At 42.6% G+C, this 24,673-nt stretch overlaps 1 protein-coding gene across 2 annotated transcripts in view; it reads right to left on the bottom strand.

Moving 5' to 3' along the window:
- Positions 1-24,298, bottom strand: part of ABCB9 (ATP binding cassette subfamily B member 9) — a 102,118-nt gene extending 77,820 nt beyond the window's left edge. The window contains exons 1-2 of one of the 2 annotated variants that reach the window (XM_082273171.1): positions 24,197-24,298; positions 6,056-6,745 (exon numbers count right to left, since the gene is read on the bottom strand). In XM_082273171.1, coding sequence (XP_082129297.1) covers positions 6,056-6,668 — 613 coding nt within the window. In that variant the 5' untranslated portion in view covers positions 6,669-6,745; positions 24,197-24,298. Of the gene's footprint in view, positions 1-6,055; positions 6,746-10,086; positions 10,198-24,196 lie in introns of those variants that run through there. The other variant, XM_082273172.1, reaches the window with a different exon arrangement.
- Positions 24,299-24,673: the final 375 nt, after the last annotated feature.

Genomic DNA, 24,673 nt, shown 5'->3' with positions numbered 1-24,673 from the left:
GATGTTTGTGAACATCACTTTTATATTCTACTACTCAAGCTAGATTCTGAACGAACTTTAAGCCTGGATCAAACATATCCTGTTGTGTTGGCCCAGCTATAATGGATGACACAAAAGCATGATCAAGCTTTGTTTGGTTTACTGAGGTTAGGCCAGGTTTGTAATAAGGCTACATAGAGTCTGACCTCCAAACAGGTGGGTTTAGCTGTGTCTTGCAATGTGTAAGGTAGTAGGCCTCATGCACACTGGGCGTTTTTACAGCTGCTGTTTTGGGCGTCAGGTGTTTTTTTTTGCAGCCAGTAAACTCCCAGCGTTTTTTTTTCAGAACTACTGCATTTGAAGTGGAGTTTTAACACTGAAAAACACAGAAAAGCTACTGGTCATTTATGAGAGTATAGTTTTGCTAAAAAACGCAAACGTGGAAAAACGCTAATGCAAAACTTGCTTTTTTCACGCGCCATCCTACAGCTAACGCTACTGGCCTTTTTATAACGTCCATTGTGCATAAGGCCTTAGGCTGATGCATCTTTGTGCTAGGAGGATCGATTAACCACTTGCCGACCGCCGCACGACTATTTACTGCGGCGGTCAGCCCCTCACAGGCAAAGCGACGTAGTACTACGTCGCTAGCCTGTAAGGCTTCTAGGGAGCGAGCGCGCGCCGCCGGAGGCGCGCTCCCGCTCCCGCGCGGTCACAGACCCCCTGCGCGTGTGCCCGGCGGACCCGATGTCCGCCGGGCACTCGCGATCGTCTGAAACAACGGAAGAAAGGCAGGTGGCTAATGTAAACAAAGCCGCCTGTCATTCTTCCCTGTGTAAGAATGGAGATCAGACGGTTCTACTATGTAGGACTGTTGATCTCTGTTCTTACACCAGTAGCCATGTCCAATCACAGTTAGAAGCACGCCCCTAGGACACACTTAACCCCTCCCTCTAGAATACAGTTAACCCCTTCACTGCCAGTGTCATTTTTACAGTAACAGTGCATATGTATAGCACTGATTACTGCAGTAATGTCACTGGTAACCCCAAAAGTGTCAAAAATGTCAGTCAAGGGTCCAATCTGTCCGCCGCAATGTCGCAGTCCCGCAAAAAAATCGCAGATCGCCGCCAGTACTTGTTAAAAAAAAAACAACAAAAATGACAAAAATCTTTCCCTTTGTTAGTAAACGCGATAACTTTTGCGCAAACCAATCAAAATAGGCTTTTTGTGTTTTTTTTTACCAAACATATGTAGCATAAAACAAATTGGCCGAAAATGTTAAAAAATTTTGATTTTTACATTTTTTTTGGGAATTTCATCTAAAAAAATGTGAAAAATATTGTTATTTTTGCAAAATTGACGCTCTTTTTTTGTTTATAGCGCATGATCAAAAAATCGCACAGGTGATCAAATACCACCAAAAGAAAGCTCTGTTTGTGGGGGAAAAAAGGACATCAATTTCGTTTAGGTACAGCGTTGCACGACCGCGCAATTGTCTGTTAAAGTCACGCTGAATCGCAAAATAGCCCCTGGTCAGGAAGGGGGTAAAATCTTCCGGGGGCTTAAGTGGTTAAGACCTGAGATTGCTAAGGCTGGGTTCGCACATATGCGAATTGGATGTGGGTTTCCCCGCATTCAATTCGCATGACAGGCGAGTGTGACCAGCTCTCAATGGAGCCGGTTCACACAGCTCCGGGGTGGCCATGGTCCACATTTGTGGGACTTTGGTTCTGATTCAGGTGTGAATTCAGGCAAAAATTCAGACCTGATTCGCACCTGAATTGGTGAACAGGGACGCACTGGGCCCCATGCTGTGAACCGCGGCATATGTGAACCCAGCCTTAGGGTTCCTAAAACCCTCCTCTGCTACATCTGACATCAGGGAGCTTGCCAGTCCTCTGATGTGTATATATCCCCCACATTCCTAATTGCATACATGTACATTGTACATTGTACCCAGAGGTACAACTAATATATACAATGTAAGACACTTTTAATAAATGCCTAGAGGTAACAATATCAGATAATATAATAGATTTGGTAATCTGGTTCACTAGATGCCTGCAAACAGCAAGGTTTCACAACTAGACTTCCAAATGAAACCAATAAAATAATACGGGATTGTTAACAAATTTCTATACAGCATTGTAACCCTTATTTTAACAATTACTGACCTGATGGACTAGCACTTAGGGATTTGTTTGTAAGACATTTGCCAAATACGCTATTATGGTCATTAAATGGATCTGAGGATAAATACTTATTTTATATGATCATCTGCTCCATCTAGTGGCCATAATTCAATATTTCCTGATTCTGAATGAATGAAAAACATTCAACATGGAGAAAAATTACATTCATTTTTGCCCCCATTCACACAGAATGAATGTACATGCAAGTTGCACAGGACAAAAATCTAAGATTTTTTTTTAATTTTTTTATTATAAATACAGATTTTGGAAAATACTTGCACTGTTGTAAACACTGTTGTAAGTCTCAAGGTAGAAAAAAGAAGAGACTTTTAGAACTGTATGTTAATTTTGATTATTCCAAAACAAGGCATATGGCTCAAAAGTTAGATCAGTGGCTTTGAAGGTAAGGGTGGAGTGATATGCTTGTGATAATATTTTGAAGGGAGCTTTTCTGATGAAATGTGAGAGGGGCGAATTCTACCCCAAAACTGTGGGATTGCATTTATGGATGAACCCACTTATTAACTGTACTTTATAAAAACAAGTAAGAAAATATGTTTGAATTTTTCTAATTTATAATAAAAATATTTCCAGTAAAAAATAATATACACTGCCTGGCCAAAAAAAAAAGTCGCCACCTGGAATTAACTAAGCAACTAACTAAACTAAGCATGCAGTAACTATCCTATTGGCTAGTTACTGCATGTGCCCAAAGAATGAGGTCAGCTGACTACCTAAATATACTGAATGACCAGGTTATTCCATCAATGGATTTTTTTTCCCTGATGGCACGGGCATATTCCAAGATGGCAATGCCAGGATTTATCGGGCTCAAATTGTGAAAGAGTGGTTCAGGGAGCATGAGACATTTTCACACATGGATTGGCCACCACAGAGTCCTGAACTTAACCCCATTGAGAATCTTTTGGATGTGCTGGAGAAGTCTTTGCGCAGTGGTCCAACTATCCCATCATCAATACAAGATCTTGGTGAAAACCTAATGCAACACTGGACGGAAATAAATCTTGTGACATTGCAGAAGCTTATCGAAACAATGCCACAACAAATGCATGCCATAATCAAAGCCAACAAAATATTAGAGTGTGTTACCTTTTTTTTTTGGTGGTGACTTTTTTTTTGGTCAGGCAGTGTATAATAATATGTACCGTTTGACAAAAATCTCAAAATCTAGAGATCAAACCATTTAACATTGATGGTGATTTTGATATGCTCTGGGATGGGCACCTTGACTGTTTTGGCCAGAAATACACTGGGAATACGTTTTTGAACCACCTTTACACTACTGACTCCAGTAGGAATATTTTATTGAAAAAATGATGTGAACAATTAACAAAATAAAAAGTGACAGAGAGGTGAGGATCATCAGAATATGTTAAAGGTGGACAAATACCCACATTTATCATTAAAGGCAGGTATCCTATAGGATAAATTGTAGGTTCTAAATGAGCTTTTAGGGCTACTAATCTTCTGAGAGAAAACATGTCATGGTATAGTTATGGGAACCTGACTTTATGCTACTTCCCTGGCTGTCACGCACATCATGTGATATCGCCAACCAATAAGTCACTGACCAGGATCAAACATACAGACAGTGAGGTCAAAATCTCACCTAAATACATGTTTGTGGTCAGAACCTTACTAAGAAAGGGTGTATTTATAAAAAATTTGCATGCTGTTCATCCATCAAATCTGTTTGTAAATTTGTTCTGTGCTATTAGGGTAAAATCGAATATTCTCAAGCTATATACTCTGCAGATTGAGAATGTATGAATGGGGAAAATAGTGCAATGTGGCCACTAAATGAGACTGACTATAACAGCAAATAGGTAAGCTCCTCAGCTCCATCTAGTGGCTATTATGTGGTATTTCCTGCATTCACACATTTAAAGTGGGAGTAAACTCCCATACATTCATTTTACATTAAGGCTTACCTATAGGTACTGTAAAAAGTGTAAATATCTCCTAAACATGCACCGTTTAGGAGATATTTACTGTACATGAAGTCGGTGTCATCATCGGGGCATGCGCTCTGAAGGAACGGACACCCGATTCGTTCATTTAGAGTCATGTGCCGTGGATGGTGACTCCTGCGTGCTCTGGCCACTCACACAGCTGGAGTCTGCGAACCCGGAAGGAAGAGGGGTGAAGATCGAAAGTCCTGTTTGCCTAGGTCAATTTTCAGCTTTCAAAATTACATTTTTTTCACACAAGTAGAGCTTTCTTTTGGTGGTATTTAATCACCGCTGGGTTTTCTATTTTTTTACTAAAAAAATAAAAAAAACTGAAAATTTTGAAAAAAAAAAAAAGTTTTTCTTAATTTCTGTCAGTAAATTTTGTAAATAGGTAGTTTTTCTCCTTCACTGATGTGCGCTGATGGGGTGGCACTGATAGGCTGCACTGATGGGCACTGATGAGGTGGCACTTATGGGCACTGATGAGTTGGCACTTATGGGCAATGATGAGGAGGCACGAATATGCTGCACTGATAGGTGGCACTGATATGCGACACTGATGAGCACTGATAGGTGGCACTGATAGCCGGAACTGGTGGGCACTGATAGGCGGCACTGGTGGGTGGCACTGATGGGCACTGCCGGATGGCACTGATGGGCACTGACAGACGACACTGATAGGCAGTGATGGGCAGCACAGATGGGCACTGACTGGCATCACTAATGGGCACTGATAGGTTACTGTGGGTACTGATTGATGTCACTGATGGGCATTGATTGGGCACTGTTTTGTGTCACTGATGGGCATTGATTGGGTACTATTTGGGCACTGTTGTAGTTTACTGTAATCAGGGCACTGATGATCAGTGCCCTGATCACCTTTCCTGGACTTCCCTCTGAGGAAGAGCCGCTGACCGGCTCTCCTCACAACACACTCTGACAGTGTGAGGCGAGGATAGCCGGTAAACGGCACTTCCTCATTTACATGTGGCCGGCTGTGATTGGACACAGCCGATCACATGGGTAAAGAGCCCCATCATTGGCTCTGTACCAAGATCGGGGTTGCGCCATGGTCCTAGGAGAACAGCGCAGTCACGATCGCTGCGCTGCGCGCCCCCGTCATCCCAGAATGAGAGCCGCACCGATCCGCCATCATTTGACGGTGGGCGGGCGGCAAGTGGTTAAGCTGCATAGAACATAGCATGAGAACATTGGATTTTGTCCCATTTGCACAGAATGAATTTACACGCAATGTTGATGGATGAACAGTAATGCAAATTCTTTATAAATACACCCCATAGTGATGTAATATGAGAGCTAGAAAAATAAGAATAAACTTTTAGATTGTAAGCTCTAACGAGCTGGGCCCTCTGATTGCCATATTGTCTCCCATGCATTTTGGGTGCAATCTGTTGGTGCTGTATAATAATAAGAAAATCTATCTATCTATATAGATAGATATAGATAGATAGATAGATAGATAGATAGATAGATAGATAGATAGATAGATAGATAGATAGATAGATAGATAGATAGAGAGAGAGATAGATAGAGAGAGAGATAGATAGATAGAGAGAGAGATAGATAGATAGAGAGAGAGATAGAGAGATAGATAGAGAGATAGATAGAGAGATAGATAGAGAGATAGAGAGAGAGATAGAGAGAGAGATAGAGAGAGAGATAGAGAGAGAGATAGAGAGAGAGATAGAGAGATAGATAGAGAGATAGATAGAGAGATAGAGAGATAGATAAGATAGATACTGTATAATAATATTAAAAATAAAAATATATATACTTATATATATTTTTATTTATTTTTTTCAAATGCTAGTACACTACTGAGCATATAACAGAATATTACAGATCTGCTAAGTATTTGTCTTTAGAGAGAAAATGTTCATCACTTACCCAATGTGCATAGAATAAGGAAAAAAAAAGCTATTAAGAGGTAACCAGAATCCTTTTTAGAATAAGAAAGAAGACTTCCTATGGTTGACCCCGATGTGTCACTTTCCACCTCTCGTCTTTGTGTGCCCACCTGTGCTACCTCCTGGTCATCTGGAAGGCCAGAATACATAGTTGTTTCCTGTCTGCAGGAGGGGAACTCTCCCATCTGTTTCCATGCAAAGAGGGTCAGAGCGGATGACAGCCAAGTCCACGACAAAAGACTCCAGAACCAGGCATCCTGTATGGGCTTTTCCTCTTCAGAAAACAGCAGCAATTTTATCATGGCATAAGAAGCAATGAGGTAGCACAGCAGAGTCATTGGCATAATAGATGCCCGTAGTCGTTGGGGACCATTCGCCCTGTTCCAGGATACACCTATGACAGCTCCAACACATAGACAGGTCCTCAGCAAAGTGGTTCCCCAGACATCCAGCATAGAGTGAAATATATTAAATTGCATCACATCTTCAAAAATACTTGCCTTTTTACAGCTGTATGTATACAGAACAGTGGATACAGTCAGGTCACAGAGTGTAAATGTAAGAGTAAAAAGCATAACATTGCAAGGCTTCATCTTTACCACCTAGGTGATTTTAGATCCAGGTAAGACGCATCTTCAGTGATATCCCTGTAAATGATGCCACCAGATATCTGATGGTAAAAAGATACAATAATATTCAATCAGCAAGGTCAGTAACTTAAAGAATACATTCCTTACATGTTATAATATAAAGCAGTAGTATATTTTTTTTTCCAAGAAAGTAGCTGCATTATCACGTAACCTCTAATTGTCTGAGCCTAGCCAGTCTCTCAAAATCTGTATGCCAGTAGAATGTTATCAGTACTCTGCAGAGTTGTATAAAGTACTCAAAACCCATACTTGAGTAAAAGTACAAGTGCTCGATCAAAAAGTGACTTGAGTAGAAGTAGAAGTGCTCGGTCAAAAAGTGACTTGAGTAGAAGTACTAAAGTATTCAACATTTTTTGTACTGAAGTATTGCAAGTAGTTTTTTTAAAAAATGTTGCTACTCAAGTACTGAAAGTAAAAGTACCAGTAGTTTTGAAAAAAAAAATTGCTACTCAAGTACTGAAAGTAAAAGTACAAGTACTGTGTTATGTAGTTATGAAAGAAAGAAGTCAAAAGTTTGAACATCATATTGTTTTTTATTATTTCAAATGCAGCTTTTATTTATACATACAGTAGCATTTATTTTCGTATGTGCTGATAATACACATGTTTTGAGCTTCATGAAACCTGCCATCTACTGTTCTGGCTAGGGATGCACCGAAATGAAAATTTTGGGCCGAAACCGAAACCGAAAATGCAGGACGCCCTTGGCCGAAAACCGAAAATTACTTTTTCCCCAAAAAAAATTTGAAATGGATAGAACAGGGGCATACACCAAAAACAGGTAGTGACGTACACCTGTCGCTGCCACCCTGTCACAGTATATGTACTGTGATGAGTTGGCAAGAGGTTAATTTAATTACCAATGGTATTTGTATTATGAAGCATGAGGGGTTAATGTATTGTCACTGCTGGTCACTCATCTAATAGTGATCGACCAGTGGCAGGTAATTAACCCCTTTGTGCTGCATTAGTGCAACCAGTGTTAATTAACACTGATACTGGTTGCACTAATGCAGCAAAAAAGGGTTAATTACCTGCCACTGGTTCTCATTCACACATAGACGTGCTGAGCTGACAGGGATGGATCACATTAGTTCTCTCTATAGCGGCCGCTCGCCCCGCCTGGTATAATTCATAATGCACAGATCGTAGTAGGGACGTCATTAAGAGGCGGACGGCCGGCCAGAGGCGGGACTTTTAAAACCTGCCCTGCGGTGCGCTGCGCCATCCTCCTTCCCCACGGCGGCCATATTTATTTTCGGCACTGTTAACCCATTATCGGCCGAAATTTCGGGGCATCCCTAATTCTGGCAGTGGTAATTTTTATAATAGTAACGAGTTAACTATGCAGCACAAAAAAAAATATCGGAGTAGAAGTATTGAAATCATTGAAAAAATGTAGCGAAGTAAAAGTGGAAGTAGGAGAAAAAAATTCTACTCTAGGAAAGTACAGATACCGCCTTTCGGTACTTAAGTACAGTAGTGAAGTAGTTCTACTTAGTTACTATACATCTCTGGTACTCTGCTTTGGGCAGGTGGAAGCATTTCCTCGGCTCTCCTTCCTGCACTGGTGACTCCGTAGTATTCTGACAGGTCATAGGTAGGTGCAAGGGAAAAGAGCTGTGTAATTGTGATGGATTTTAAAACTGGCTAGGCACAGACTGCAGGTAGAAGCAGGGGGATTTAGCTGTATAATGTTAACACACCGTCAAGAACATTAAGGCTACCATACACGTAAGGAGTTACACTACTGCATTATTCATGGGTCAGTATCTAAAGCTGGCCATACATGGAGTGGATTTTGCCTGGTTCCTGAAGACCTACCAAACTCCAAGACATAGGCGTCCCTGTTGGCACCCAACTACTCAACTTTCTTTGATCTGAAAATCAAAGGAGCTGGATAGAAAATTGTTGGCTGAACACTGGCAGCACCCAGTCAGCTGCCGCCATTATTCTGGGATTCTGATCACCAGGGGTGCCAAATGTCAGAGTATAATGACCAGAGATGCGGGTTCCTCCATCCAAACTATTTAACAGTGATGGGAGAATCAATAGCTTTTTCTTGTTCAGCTTGTGGGGCTAAAGTCCAAGAAGCATATGTGGACCTTGGAAACCAGAACCAGACATTGCCTGCTTTCTGAGAAGAAAGGACAATAAAGGCATTGAGTACTGCAAGTCCTTTAAAAGGTATTCAAGATCTGTAAACGTCACATATTACTTAGCATGCATACACTTATGTATCTAATGATTGATGTGCTTTAACAAGTTGAGTGCTTGACAGCTCTTTTATTTAGGAGTTTAGGAGTGGAAGTGTTTAAAAGTTCTAAACTTTTTTCGAAGAATTACTTTGCACCATTGCTCTTTGTGAAAATCTCCATATGCTTGCTTCATTTATGTCTGCTTTTGTGTTTAAGAACAATACCTCACACATGCCACGCATACATCGTCTTAGCACATGTACAACCAGTTTCAGATTAGGACAGGGAGGTACACATGGCGTGTAAACTGGCAACATTCATCACTACGGTGTGGGGGCCTTGAAATTGCTCATTACCAATGAGGAAACGATTTTGTTAAATGGTTAGGAGAAATTTGCTTCAAAAAAGATAATGAATCTAACAAGAGGCTGTTTTGTGGCACAAGAATAGGTCCAGCAACTTCCACAATCTCCAGGACCATTTCAAGCCCATTCCTTTCAAACCATCAAAAACCTTCTAAATTTCACCTTTCCCATTGACTCCAATGCATTTTGTCAAAATGCCAGGATTTTGCTTACAACATTTTAGGGAATTAAAAACTCTTGATTGCCATCATCAATATTTATTACTGTTTTTAGCACTGATTTTTAAGTACAGTATTATTACTCTTTCAATGGATTTGTAATGGACTAAATGCATGTACATACTACAGGCCATTTTCTAATTTTACGTTTTGCCTAGTATTACAGATATCAAATATAGGAGTAATACCTTGGATTTTTTTTTTAATTAAATAACTTTAACTAAACTTCTTTAGAATAGCAGTGGCTGTTAAATAAACAAATTTTCTCTGTGTAATTCTGTGGCCAATGAGTCAGCAGTGATGAATGATGAATGATGCATGATCAATGATGTAACAGCAGGCCATATGCTGATAAACTATGAGGCTGCACTTGTCTTCCATGATCACATTACCTACAGAAGCATACATTTTTAATAGGCAGAATAAATTCTGTTTCCTAGGTAGACCCAAGATGCAAAAGGAATGGACACTAATTTCAAAAGATAATATAAAGTAGGAATGAATAGGCACCAGGAATTTCAAGCCGCACACCCCCCCCCCCCCCTTCCATCCACCATGTTTTTTTTTATTCCACTCCTACCTTTTTCTACTGGTATAATGCAGAATTCACATATTCACCCAGTCAGCCAATCCAGCGCTGTCCTACTGTGATCTGCTACGCAGCTGTCACACTCTGGGTCCCACGCTGCCACCTTGGTCGCTGATGTCACCAGGTGTCGGGTGCCTCTTCCTGGCTCTGGCAACCTGGCCCCCTGATGATGTGCTCACAAGTTCCCTCACTTACAGCTGTATAAATAGAGCCTGAAGCATCCTGGTATATAAGATGTGCATATCTCAGGAGGCATTAGAGCACAGAAGATACACTATATTACCAAAAGTATTGAGATGCCTGCCTTTACACGCACATGGATTTTAATGGCATCCCAGTCTTAGTCCCCAGGGTTCCATATTGAGTTGGCCCACCCTTTGCAGCTATAACAGCTTCAACTCTTCTGGGAAGGCTGTCCACAAGGTTTAGGAGTGTGCCTATGGAAATGTTTGACCATTCTTTCAGAAGCACATGCGTGAGGTCAGGCACTGAAGTTGGACAATTCATCCTAAATCTGTTCTATCGGGTTGAGATCAGGACTCTGTGCAGGACAGTCAAGTTCCCCCACCCCAAATTCACTTATCCATGTCTTTATGGACCTTGCTTTGTGCACTGGTCCTAATCATTTGGTGGAGGGGGGATTATGATGTGGTGTTATTTTTCAGGGGTTGGGCTTGGCACCTTAGTTCCAGTAAAGGGAACTCTTAAGGCATCAGCATACCAAGACATTTTGGACAATTTCATGCTCCAAACTTTGTGGGAACAGTTTGGGGATGGCCCCTTCCTGTTCCCACATGACTTCACACCTAACCTCACAAATCCGCTTCTGGAAGAATGGTCAAACATTCTCATAGACACACTCCTAAACCTTGTGGACAGCCGTCCCAGAAGAGTTGAAGCTTTTATAGCTGCAAAGGGTGGGCCAAAATAATTATTGAACCCTACGGACTAAGACTGAGATGCCATTAAGTTCATGTGCGTGTAAAGGCAGATGTCCCGATACTTTTGATAACACAGTGTATCATTCTAACTTCAAGTGGCCAGCGGGAGCAGCTAACAAATAAACAGCAAACAAAAATTTTACATTTGCCATCCAATCAGATGCAGCCAGTATTTGGGTATTCTGACAGCCACAGGTGCCAGCTGTCAGAATGTCTGTATGTATGGTCAGCTTACACCAAGAACAAATATATAATATATTGCAATTTACCATTTCTTATATGTAGTGGGCTGCATTAATTTTCCTTTTTCAAGCTAAGTACATGCTCTGCAATTACAGAAAATAGATTGTTGGTCCTGCTGAAAATATTGTTTCCCTAAAACTTCCTGTGCACTGGTATGAAATGTTATTAGCCTTTATAGCGATCTGTGAACTACAGAACAACCCCTTCACCTATGTAATGGTGGTTAGCAGCGTGGGGGAGATTGTAGTCCAAATCAGGAGAGCAGCCTGGGTGGACATTGCTGTTCCCCTAAAGATATATTGCAGTGACTCTGAGTGAGCATTGTTATCCTAGGGCAGGAAGGTTGTAGTCACCGCATCTAAGGACTGTAAGCAGCAAAATATTAACCAACATTTTATTTATTTTAATATTCTTTCCTTGCCAAAACTTATTTTATTGAGTTTTAACATATTATACAAGGAGGTTTAGATGCAACAATATGAAAGTAACATCATAAAAGTACGGGTATAAAGATAATTACAAAAATAATGTAATATAATGAATACAATGTAGTTCAAAAATAGGTATAGCAAATAAGAAAATTCACCCTTGAAAATATCTAGAAAAGGATCAAAATCTAATATATCATAACCGACTAAGATGTGAAGCTTATTAAAGCACAACAATATAATGTTACATGTATAGAAAGCGTAGGTATAAATGTTGCTACCTGAACCACATGGAAAGAGTAAAAGAAGGGAAAAGAGGAGCAAGAAAAGTAAGAATAGGAAAAAGAAATAGGAATAAGAGAAAAAAAAAAGGATAGGGATAAGGTTAAAGATAATCCCCGGGATAATGTGCGACCTCAAGCGTTTAATATACATAAAAGAAGCTTGAATGTATAAATAACCAAGGCATCAATAAGGATTCATCAAAGTTTGAGGGTAAATAGTGTGTGACCCAAGGGCGCCAAATTTTCTCAAAGTTGCAAATTTTGTCACGAGTGATGGCTTTTATTTTGGCATGGATCACAGCTTAGTTAACTTTATGTTTGGCTTCAGCCATTATCAGCGTTGGGGATTTCCAGACTTTGGCGATGGTCTGTTTTACAGCCGTAGTGACTTGCAGAAGGAGTTTAAAGTGGGATCGGGTCAGGTTAGTCGATCTTAAATTTAGAAGTGCTATGGAGGGGTCAGGAGGGATGGGCTCTTCAAACAATGTAGAAAGTATATGGAATATTTCCTTTCAAAATTTTGTAACTACCGGGCAATCCCACCAAATATGTGAATGTGACCCAAGGGCAGTACAACCTCGGAAGCAAGATGCAGGGTAACTGGGGGTAAATTTTGCAATCATTGCAGGGACCAAATATTATCGTGTGAGTACTTTATTATTTGTTTATAATGCATCTGTATTTTGCAATGATGATTTTGTTACATCCCATATCTCATTCCAATCAGTTGTTTCTAACTTACGCCCAAAGTCAGACTCCCATTTAGCTACATAGATAGGGGATTCAGCATCAGGTTTGGCAATAAGTTGGGCATAAGTCGAAACCAGTCCTTTTGTGTAGGGATCACGTTTACATATGTCGTCAAAACAGGATAGATTATTGAGTCTAACTCCGTCTTGAATATATGGTATGAAAAAAATGTTTATTTGAAGGTATCTAAAGAGTTCTGATTTCGGAAGTACATGATTTTCACATAAAGTGGGGAATGATTTGATTGAGGTGGGAGACGTCAATTCTCAGAATCTAGTTAGATTAGAAGCAGAACATGCTAAAAAGGATTTAGGGGAGATCCAGTTAGTATAAAGAAAATGGTTTTTAAGAAATGATTGAAGTGGGATATGTGGGGATTGTAAACCGTACGTTAATTTGAATTTGTCCCAAAGAGCAAGAAGATGCTTGGTGATTGGGTTAGTGAGTTTTTTGCGAAATCTGACGGGCGCAACCACAAAAGGTTAGCCAGAGACAATGGATCGCAATCCACGGATTCTAACGTTACCCAAAGTGGGACTTCAGAGGTTGCGTGATATTTGGGTAGTTGTGCAAATTGGGCCGCATAGTAATAGGTAGTAAAATTGGGAAATTCGAGGCCACCTCTATTCTTAGGAAGGTATAGGGTGTGTTTCAGAAGTCAGGGTTTTGAAGAGCCCCAGACAAAAGTAGTTGCTTTGCTCTGTAAAATAAGTTTAGAGAGGTTAGTGGTGAGTGTAACACCTAGGTATGGCAGGTGAGAGAAGGACCATGAAAAAGGGAGGAATGCTTGTGCTTGTTGTAAATCAGAAGAGGATAGGGCTATGTTTAATGCCATAGATTTATGAGGGTTGATGGTTAGACCTGAAATCTGGGCAAAACATTCAAGTTTTCGGATGAGGTTAGGAGCTGAAATATGTGGGGAAGACATATAAATTAGGATATCATCAGCAAATAAACAAAGTTTATGTTGATGACCAGCAAGTTCAAGACCCTTAATTCAAGGATCAGAACGAATTGATTGGGCAGTGGGTTCTATAAGTAAAGCGAACAAAAGTGGGGTTGCTAAAACGTTTGCTAAGAGCTTGATGTCAAAATTGAGCAATGAAATACTGTAGGTCTATAGTTGGACCAAGATGAGTCATCAGAATGAGGTTTAGGAATTATTGAAACTATTGCCATCAAAGTCTCAGGCCAAAAAGAATGTCCATTAAGAAGAGAGTTAAATGCATTACTCGGAGGCAAAATATGTGCAAATTCCTTGTAGTATGTGGCTGAAAAACCATCCGGACCTGGACGTTTATTCAGCTTGAGAGCTTTAATAGCCAATAAGATTTCAGTAGTGGTAAAGGGGTTTTCAAGATTGTCCCGATCAGTCGAAGGTATAGCTGGTAGTGTTATTTGGGAAAAGAAGGAATCTGCCGCAGTCTGGTCTAAAGGGCCTTCCATTTTATATAGGGAGGCAAGGTTTTTCTGGAAAGTATGGATAATCTTTACAGGGTTACTAGAATATGTGTCTCAGGATAATTTAAATTTAATCAGTTTAGGAGGGCGATTTAGGTTTTTAAGTAGGGATAGACCGATTATCGGCGGCTGATATGCACTTTCCCTGATATATTGGTATTGGCCCTGGAACTGGCCGATATTGCCAATATTTTTGTGATGTCATTCTGCCTACTTAGGCCGCCTCCCTCGCCTTTGACAGCCTTGTCTGGAGTCGGGACTAGTCTCACGGGAGTGTATCACAGCCATACACCCACCCACAGCAGCCCGGTTCCAGCCAGCCACCCACCCACATTCACAGGCCCTGTACCAGCCAGCCAGCCTCCCACAGGCTCTGTACCAGCCAGCCACCCACAGGCCCTGTACCAGCCAGCCACAGGCACGGTACCAGCCAAGCACAGGCCCTGTACCAGCCAGCCACCCACAGCCCCTGTGCCAGCCACCCACCCACCACAGGGTGCCAGCCAGCCATCCAACACAGGGTGCCAGACAGCCAGCCAGCCACCCACCACATGGTGCCAGACAGCCAGCCACCCACAGACAGGGTGCCAGACAGTCAGCCACCTACACCCTGTACCAGCCGGCCACAGGCACTGTACCAGCCAGCAGCCCACAGGCCCTGTACCAGCCAGCCACCCACAGCCCCTGTGCCAGCCACCCACCTACCACAGGGTGCCAGCCAGCCACCCACCACAGGGTGCCAGCCAGCCAGCCACCCACCACAAGGTGCCAGACAGCAAGCCATCCACCACAGGGTGCCAGCCAGCCATCCACCACAGGGTGCCAGCAAGCCAGCCACCCACCACAGGGAGCCAGCCAGCCACCCACCACAGGGTGCCAGCCAGCCAGCCACCACAGGGTGCCAGCCAGCCACCCACCACAGGGTGCCAGCAAGCCAGCCATTAAGCATTAAACAAAAATGAACATGTTCAGTACCAGATTTGTGTCAAAAATTGTCTTTATTTTTCAAAACTTTAAATGTACAAAATATCGGCCCATATCGGCTGATACCGATACGTTGTGACCAAAATATCGGTATCGGTATTGGCCCTGAAAAAACCATATCGGTCTATCCCTATTTTTAAGGGTATGGGTTATAAGTGTATCAGATTTATTAGCTTTAAGATAGAACGTGTGTCAAGATTTACTTTAGATTTTATCAGCAGAGTCAGATAGAAATAGATCAAGCTGTGCTTTATCAAGTTGTAATCTAGTTGCGGGAGTAAGGTTTGATTGCGTGAGAAGAATTGAATTTATCCTCCAGTTTTTGTTGTAACTGACGTCTTTCTTTTTTAAGATAAGAGGCTTGGCAGATATAAGCTTCTCAGAGCACAGTTTTGTGAGCCCCCCAAAGTGTCAATGGGGAAACATCAGTGGTTGAGTTACTAGTTAAGTAGTCTTTCAGAGCTAATTTTAAATCAGCCGAGTGAGTTGGATGGTATAAAATAGTATCATTAATACACCATGTATAATCATGAGTTTTAGGGATCAAGGATGTTAGCGCAGTGCATACAGCACTATGATCAGTCAATATAAATGGGAGGATCAATGAAGAAATAAGCTCAGGAGTCATGCCTACTGTGATTAGTATATGATCAATTCGAGAAAAAGATTTATGAGGATGAGAGTAAACGGTGTATTGGTGTTGCATGGGGTTTGTCTCTAGCCAAGAATCTATCAAGGAGTATTGCTGGAGTAGTTGAAATAACGTCTTCCGGTGTTCTAAAATTTAGTCGGACCCGTGAAAATTCCGGACCCTCGTCACTTCCGGTCACTTCCGGTGATGCTACGTCACCACCAGCTGGTGCGACAGCTGTTGCGAGCCCTGGTGCGCATGCGCACAAGACATTTTCCAGGTCCGATTAAATTTTAAGACTTTGCTAACAGCTGACTGAGAGGAGGAGGGGCTGAGGTGGGACACACACACCGCCGCGGGAAAATTTTACAACACCGCCGCATCATCGAGCAAGGAACATGTTGATCGATCGACTTGGTACATTAAAGGGCCATACACACTATAAGATTTTCTGAAGACTTTTTCCTTCAGATTTACCTTTTCTATGTAGTGCAAGGGCCTGCCAGATTGCATACAAATTGAAAGTGTTTAGGTTTGACCTCAAGTCTTCAGAAAATCTTATAGTGTGTATGGCCCATTACAAGCCTACAATCGGCAGATCTGACGTTGGCCAACAATTTACGGCCAACAATCTGTGCGTGTGTACGTGGCTTTAGGATTTAAATAGTTATTCTACTTGTATTTTACATGTTAAATATTGAAATCGCTAGTTTGGCTTATGACTATGGAACACGAGGTCATAAGTTACATTTTTCTTGATCCCACCTTCCCATTTTCCACCCTATCCCTTATTCCCTTCTCCCTTCCCCCCACCCCATCTCCCTCTTCAAGGTGCTTATTTGACACAAGTTGCCAGCCAATCTCGGGGGTTTTATTATCTTCTGTATGTATATGAATAATGGCTGTTGTTGGTTTGAGAAGTTGTCACAGGCACCCCCTTTTTGTTTATCCTTGGACATACCTCCTCCTTTTGTTATTTGGAGGGCTTTCTCGGATAGTCATTTGGCCTCTGGGCTTGTGATTATCAGCCACCCAGCAGGCCGTTTCTACAAATTGTAAGAAATTTCAATAATTTATAGGATGTTTTGCTTTTTCCCTCTTTCTTTCACTACCCCCTCCTCTTTTTCTTGTGTACTTTTACCTCTCCCCGGGGTGTTATGACTTTGTAGCTCCTGTGTGCATTTAGTGCACATATTTATTTTTTGATTCTCCTATGGCTCCTTTGAATTTGCTTACTTTGAATGCACAAGGTCTTAGCATTCCACAAAAACGTACTAAAGCTTTTCGTTCCTTGGCATCTAAGAAAGCACACATAATATGTCTCCAGGAAACCAATTTTACTACAACATCAACTCATAAATACTTTGGCTCGCTATACCCTCAGGTTTTCACAGCTTCGGCTAAGACCAAGCAATGGGGGGGGGGGGGGGGGGGGTATTAGTGGCTTTCCACCGTACAACACCTTTTTCCCTCCTGGCATTGATCAAAGACCCTGAAGGGCGGTATCTCATACTTACAGGATATTTACTTGACTCTCCAATTACACTTATTTCTTACTATGCCCTAAACAAAACTCCATCCTCTTTTCTTGCACATCTATTCAAGTGATTGAAGCTCATAAATTAAGCACCCTTTTCATTTGTGGAGATTCGAACCAAGTCCTTTATCCATACTTGGATAAATTCCCCGCCCCCATTGTCTCTAGTCCCGGTGTTCTAAAATTTAGTCAGACCCGTGAAAATTCCAGACCCTCGTCACTTCCGTTCACTTCCGGTGATGCTACGTCAATCAACTTGGATACAACCAGGCTGCTGGGTTTTACCTGAGATTATTGAACAACAATAGAATGTTATAAATGAACAACACATTGAAAAAAATCCCAAAAAAGTGCTAAAGTGAAAAAAACGTATAAATATAAGTCCAATCTTGCATGAAAAAATATAGATTTAAATGCACAGTCACATGATAGGATCAGCAATAGGGATGCACCGAATATTCGGCGGCCGAACATTATTCGGCCGAAAATAGAAAAAATAGCACTTTCGGTGTTCGGCCGAATAAGTCAAAAGGCCGAATAATTTTGTGCCGAATAATAGGGCTGAACGATAGTCGATATGATATCGACTATCGTTCTGTGGCCGTAGGCGATATTCATATCGCCGAGGTCATGATATTTACAGGGGGAAGGGACTTGGAGGAGGACAGGAGGACTCTCAGACTTCCGTGAAGCCGGGACACTTCAGCGGTGAGCATACATTACATTACTCACTTGTGCACTGCAGCCCGCCCCACACATTCAGTGAGTCTTACTCTCCTCCCTAGTTTTTTCAATGGCACATTCAGGAAGCCAATCACGCCGTGATTAGCTGCACAGCGAACCAATCACGCGTGCCTGCACACCTGATTGGTTCCGCTGTGCCGCTACTCACGGCGTGATTGGCTTCCTGAATGTGCCATTGAAAAAACTAGGGAGGAGAGTAAGACTCACTGAATGTGTGGGGCGGGCTGCAGTGCACGAGTGAGTAATGTATGTATGCGGCTGTGCTCCTTTCCAGGCTACTACTAGTTCACCTCCAGCCTCCTACTACCACCACTATGACTGACTCTGTCACTGTATAATCTGATCGAGTCCACACTGACACTGACTGACTGTCACTGAGTAATTGATGTTACCACATTAACCCTGACCTGCCCAGTGCCCTGTATCTGCAATTAAAATTTACAAGGCTGCCTGCATGCTTCCTGATTTACATTCCCAGCATCCTTCCCAATCCCTACAGTGTCACTAACATTAACCCTATGGTACAAGGCTGCAGTGTGCACTGAATCCCATTCCCTACAGTAACATTTAGGGAGAGAGAGAGACATGAGAGGACAAGAGAGAGAGAGGACAAGAGAGAGAGAGAGAGAGACATGAGAGGACGAGAGAGAGAGAGAGAGAGAGAGAGAGAGACATGAGAGGACAAGAGAGAGAGAGGACAAGAGAGAGAGAGAGAGAGAGAGACATGAGAGGACAAGAGAGAGAGAGAGAGAGAGAGAGAGACATGAGAGGACAAGAGAGAGAGAGAGAGAGAGAGACATGAGAGGACAAGAGAGAGAGAGAGTGAGAGGACAAGAGAGAGAGAGAGAGAGAGACACGAGAGGACAAGAGAGAGGACAAAAAATTGGCAAAATAAATGGAAAAAATGCGAAACACCGCGTTCGGTATTCGGCCTTCGGCCAAACATTTTATTATTATTCGGCTTCGGCCAAGAATTTCATTTCGGTGCATCCCTAATCAGCAATATAAACATATTTATGAAAGCAAAAAGTTCAGTGCAAAGATGTGCACAAAAAATGGTGGTGACCTGAAAAAAGTGATCTTCTTAACTTTTCAAGTCACCACCAATTTTTTGTGCACATCTTTGCACTGAACTTTGTATATACATTTTTTTCACTTTAGCACTTTTTTGGACTTTCAACATCTTGTCTATAACACAGTATTCACATTTCATTGATGTTCATTTACTTTTGCTGCTTCACATTTTTTCTTAAGATTTTTTATAAGTTTTGTATATTACTTATCTTTGTCAGCTGGCGCCCCACCACAGCACAGAGATACACCTTTTTTATTTTTTTTACCTGCAATTATTGCTAGCGGCTGCTATAGCGGCTACCAATAATCACTGTCTTCTCCCAGTGGGGATGGCTTCCCCATACCCTGCCTGCCACGAGAAGACAATGGCTTGGCAGGAGCCAACCTGTGGTTGCAGGAAAGAAATTTGCTCAATGTTTGGCCGGCCTGAGGCTGGGTTCATACATACACTGTATTACCAAAAGTATTGGGACACCTGCCTTTACACGCACATGAAATTTAATGGCATCTCAGTCTTAGCTTGGAGGGTCCAATATTGAGTTGGCGCACTCTTTGCAGCTATAACAGCTTCAATTCTTCTGGGAAGGCTGTCCACAAGGTTTAGGAGTGTGTCTATGGGAATGTTTGACCATTCTTCCAGAAGCGCAATTGTGAGGTCAGGCACTGATGTTGGATAAGAAGACCTGGCTCACAGTCTCCGCTCAAATTCATCCCAAAGGTGTTCTGTTGGAGGTCCCAAAGGTGTTCTGTTGGAGGTCCCAAAGGTGTTCTGTTGGAGGTCCCAAAGGTGTTCTGTTGGAGGTCCCAAAGGTGTTCTGTCGGGTTGAGGTCAGGACACTGTGCAGGCCAGTCAAGTTCCTTCACCCCAAACTCGCTCATCCAAGTCTTTATGGACCTTGGTTTGTGCACTGGTGCGCAGTCATGTTGGAACAAGAAGGGGCCATCCCCAAGCTGTTCCCACAAAGCTGGGAGCATAAAATTGTCCAAAATGTCTGCTGATGCCTTAAGATTTCCCTTCACTGGAACTAAGGGGCCAAGCCCAACCCCTGAAAGACAACCCCAAACCATAATTCCCCTCCACCAAATGATTTGGACCAGTGCACAAAGCAAGGACCATAAAGACACGGATGAGTGATTTTCGGGTGGAGGAACTTGACTGGCCTGCATAGAGTTCTCACCTCAACCCGATAGAACACCTTTGGGATGAATTAGAGTGGAGACTGTGAGCCAGGCCTTCTCTCCAACATCAGTGCCTGACCTCACAAATGTGTTTCTGGAAGAATGGTCAAACATTCCCATAGACACACTCCTAAACCTTGTGGACAGCCTTCCCAGAAGAGTTGAAGCTGCTATAGCTGCAAACGGGTGGGCCAACTCAATACTGAACCTTACAGACTAAGACTGGGATGCCATTAAAGTTCATGTGCGTAAAAAAGTTCATGTGGTAACCTAGTGTATGCAGGTCGAGGAAGACATACCAAAAACAGATGCACGTGACTGATATTAATTGTTAATGGCACCCCTAGGCATTGGAAAACATGGCAGGCGCCAACACCATGTGGTTCAATGCGGCCTTGTTTTCAGAAAAGGGTTGAGGGACTTTTTCCCCAAGTTTCTTGCAAGTACAGCAGCCTACTCAAATACATGGGCTACTGTGCCTGCGCAAATGTGACACCCACAACCTACATATGCATAAACCTAGACTTAGGACAAGCCTTTCATTTAACCACATAAGGACTGCCCCACGTACATTTACTGTGGCAGGGTGGCCCTTAAGTGCAAAATCACGTACCTGTACATGATTTTGTAGATGGGCTCAAGGGGGTGCCACCTGCGATCGTTCAGGAGAATGACGGAAAGGCGGTCTGCCTAGGTAAACAAGGCGGACTGCCGTTCTGTCAGACAAGAAGAGAGAGATCTTGTGTCCCTACTAATAAGGAGCACAGATCTCTATCTTCCTGCAGTCAGAAGGCTCTGAGGAAGAGGCTAAGCCTCGAAACACGTAAGCCTTTCCAGCTTCAGGGGACGGTACAGCCTTTGATCTTGATGCTGATGACAACGTACCTATTGGATATGCTTTTAACAAGAACTCGTTTGTGAGTATTATACCTTTTATTTGAATAAACCTTTTTTAGAGGATAATGCACTAGGCCGGTGTGCCCTTTTGTTTGTTTTTTCATTTTAGGTTAGAAAGCACTCCCTAGGAGCACACTTAACCCCTTGATTTCCCCTGATGTTAACCCCTTCCCTGCCAGTGTCATTTATACAGTAACAGTGCTTTTTTTTTTTTTAGCACTGATCACTGTATTGGTGTCACTGGTCCCCAAAAAGTGTTACTTAGTGTAAGATTAGTCCGCCGCAATGTTGTAGTCCCGCTAAAAATCGCTGATCGCTGCCATTACTAATAAAAAAAAAAATTAAAAGTCCATAAATCTATCCAATAGTTTGTAGACGCTATAACTTCGGAGCAAACCAATCAATAAATGCTTTTTGGGATTTGTTTTACCAAAAATATGTGGCAGAATACAAATTGGCCTAAACTAATAAAGAAACTAGATTTTTAAAAAAATTTTATTGGCTGTGTTTTATAGCAGAAGGTAAAAATATATATTTTTTTTTCAAAATTGTCTTTTTTTTTTGTTTATAGTGCAAAAAATAAAACCAGCAGAGGTGATCAAATACCACCAAAAGAAAGCTGTATTTGTGGGAAAAAAAAGGACATCCATTTTATTTGGGTACAGCGTCGCACGATTGCGCAATTGTCAGTTAAAGAAATGCAGTGCTGTGTCACAAAAAATGGCCGGGTCATTAAGGGGGATAAACTTTCCGGAGCTGAAGTGGTTAATGGGCTGCCCTAACACAACACACGGCAGTGTGAACCCAGGCGGTGATAATAGGGGGTGGAGTCTAATTTTTCCTGCTTCCTGAACGTCAATGCCACACAATTGTTATAAGGGCAAATTCGGCAGGCGCTGATGCTTTCCCACTGCCTCAATTGGCTTCTACTGAAATACGCCACAAACGCACTGTAAATGCCCATGGAATTACAATGCCTGTTTAGGGCGCTATTGCGGCTGCGGCGATCGCATGTAATTCGGAGCGCACTGCTCCTTCATTACATGCGATCTCATGTGTGGATGCGAATCCAGCCATACACTTTGTATGGCTGAATTCGCACTGTATCCGCACCAAACTCGCACAGGACCCTTTTTTCCAGCCGCATCAGGATCGGATCGCACAGTGGTTCACACTTGTGCGATCCGATCCTGTGCGAACTGTCAGATCGCACTGCGATATGCGATCAAACTGGGGGTGTCGTTAACATTTCATTGACACCCCCTGCGTATCACATATGGCAGTGTGAACTGCCAGATGTGCGGGTGAGATGCGGGAACAGGTTGCGAATTCGCAGCCTTCCCCCATCGCACAAGTGTGAACCGGCATTTAACCACTTTACCGCTGAGTACCGTAGTACTACTGCGGCAAAGTGGCTCTTGTAGGTCTGACGACGTAGACCTACGTCGCCAGACTCCTCCCCTGTAGGCGGCGCTCGCGCGCCGCCGGAGGCGCGCTCCCGCTGTTTTCATTCACAGCGGGAGTCGGGCCAGGGGAGGAGCGGCGGCGATCGCCGCTGCTCTGCCCCGATTGTCGGGGAATCCAGTTTGGAGATCCGCCCGCCTGTGTAAACAGAGCGGGCGGATCTCCTCAGTGACAGGGAGTGACAGATTGCAGTGTTCAGCATAGCTGGACATCCGATCTGTCCCTGGCTCACTCAGTCACCTCCCCCCACACACGTCAGTAAGCACCAGGCATACATTAACCCCTCCCTCTCCAATAAAATTAACCCCTTCCCTGCCAGTGTAATTTTTACAGTAACAGTGCATATTTATAGCACTGATTACTGCAGTAATGTCACTGGTACCCCCAAAAGTGTCAAAAATGTCAGTCAAGGGTCCGATCTGTCCGCAATGTCGCAGTCCCGCAAAAAAAAAATCGCAGATCGCCGCCATTACTCGTTAAAAAAAAAAAACACCAAAAATGACATAAATCTTTCCCTTTGTTAGTAAACGCAATAACTTTTGCGCAAAATACACTTATTGCGATTTTTTTTTTACCAAACATGAGTAGCAGAAAACAAATTGGCCAAAAATTTAAAAAAAATTGGTTTTTACATTTTTTTGGGGGGGAATTTCATATAAAAAAATGTTAAAAATATTGTTATTTTTTCAAAATAAACGCTCTTTTTTTGTTTATAGCGCAAAAAGTAAAAATCGCACAGGTGATCAAATACCACCAAAAGAAAGCTCTGTTTGTGGGAAAAAAAGGACGTCAATTTCGTTTGGGTACGGCGTCGCATGACCGCGCAACTGTCAGCTAAAGTCACACAGCGCCGAATCGCAAAAAGTGGCCCAGACGTAAGACAGCAAAATGCTCTAGTGGTAAAGTGGTTAAGTGTCAAAAGTGATTATTTTAACATTGTAAAAAAAAAATACAGAGCATTTGGGGAGTGTTGTTCAATGGTACCTGAATGCCGGTGTAACTGGCGCAATGCATCTGAAATGTTGATTACCATGCTAATGTGTGTTAAAGGCTGCTTAGCCGTAGCTAACTGAAAATCGCATCAATCACCTTGGATCCTAAACGGCGCATACACTATACAATCGGATTGTACAATCTCCTTTAGACCTACCATCAACTATGTAGAACAAGGACCTGCCTGATTTGATACAAATGAAATGGATTAAGTTTGTCCTCATATTACATATCTTTGGTAAATGTAAATATTGTTTGGCCAGCTTTAGACTACAGTAAGCGATATTTATCTATACAATGAGCCTCTGCTGTGTATGTGTGTGATTGGTGGAGTGCACTTTATTTGGCCCAGGCTAAACCTGCATCAGAGATCGTGCAGCGTAGGGTGCAATGTATCTGTCACAGGTAACAGCAAGGTCCTCCCCTGTCTGGGCCCTCCACACACACCGTGCGATCTATAGGACAGTGATGGGTGAGTGTGCGATCCTTACCTCCGCTCTGCGCAGACACTTCGGGTCCAGCAACCTGCAAGATGCAGCTGTCAGGACACAAGGACCCGCCCATCTCATGACAGCTGAGCCACGCCCACAGCTGTGCAGCACAGGCTGCCCTGGATGATGCTTTTCCTAAGCTCCGTGCTCTGATTAAAGAGACAGCACAGGGTAATAAGGGGAGCCTTTACCAGGGGGATCCGATGAGGATAGGAACAAGGTGCAAATAAAACTCAGCAACCTGGACCTTTATTTAAAATACAACCATACCTCTTTCTAAAATACAGCCCAGGCGTGGTTTATAATGAAATCATTGTGCACTAAGATATAGCAAGTAAAAGATATTACATAAGGGAAAACACACCAAACTGCGCACCTCCCAAGATGCACAGGCATTATGTGTCAGTAAAAATCCCCCCCCCCCTCCCCTCCAAAAGAAATGAACACTAATCTACATGCTTACCCCCTAAACATAAA

Source organism: Pelophylax lessonae (assembly GCF_965119305.1).
Source record: "Pelophylax lessonae genome assembly, chromosome: 1".
Taxonomy (NCBI): Eukaryota; Metazoa; Chordata; class Amphibia; order Anura; family Ranidae; genus Pelophylax; species Pelophylax lessonae.
This window is presented reverse-complemented; position numbering and strand designations above follow the sequence as displayed.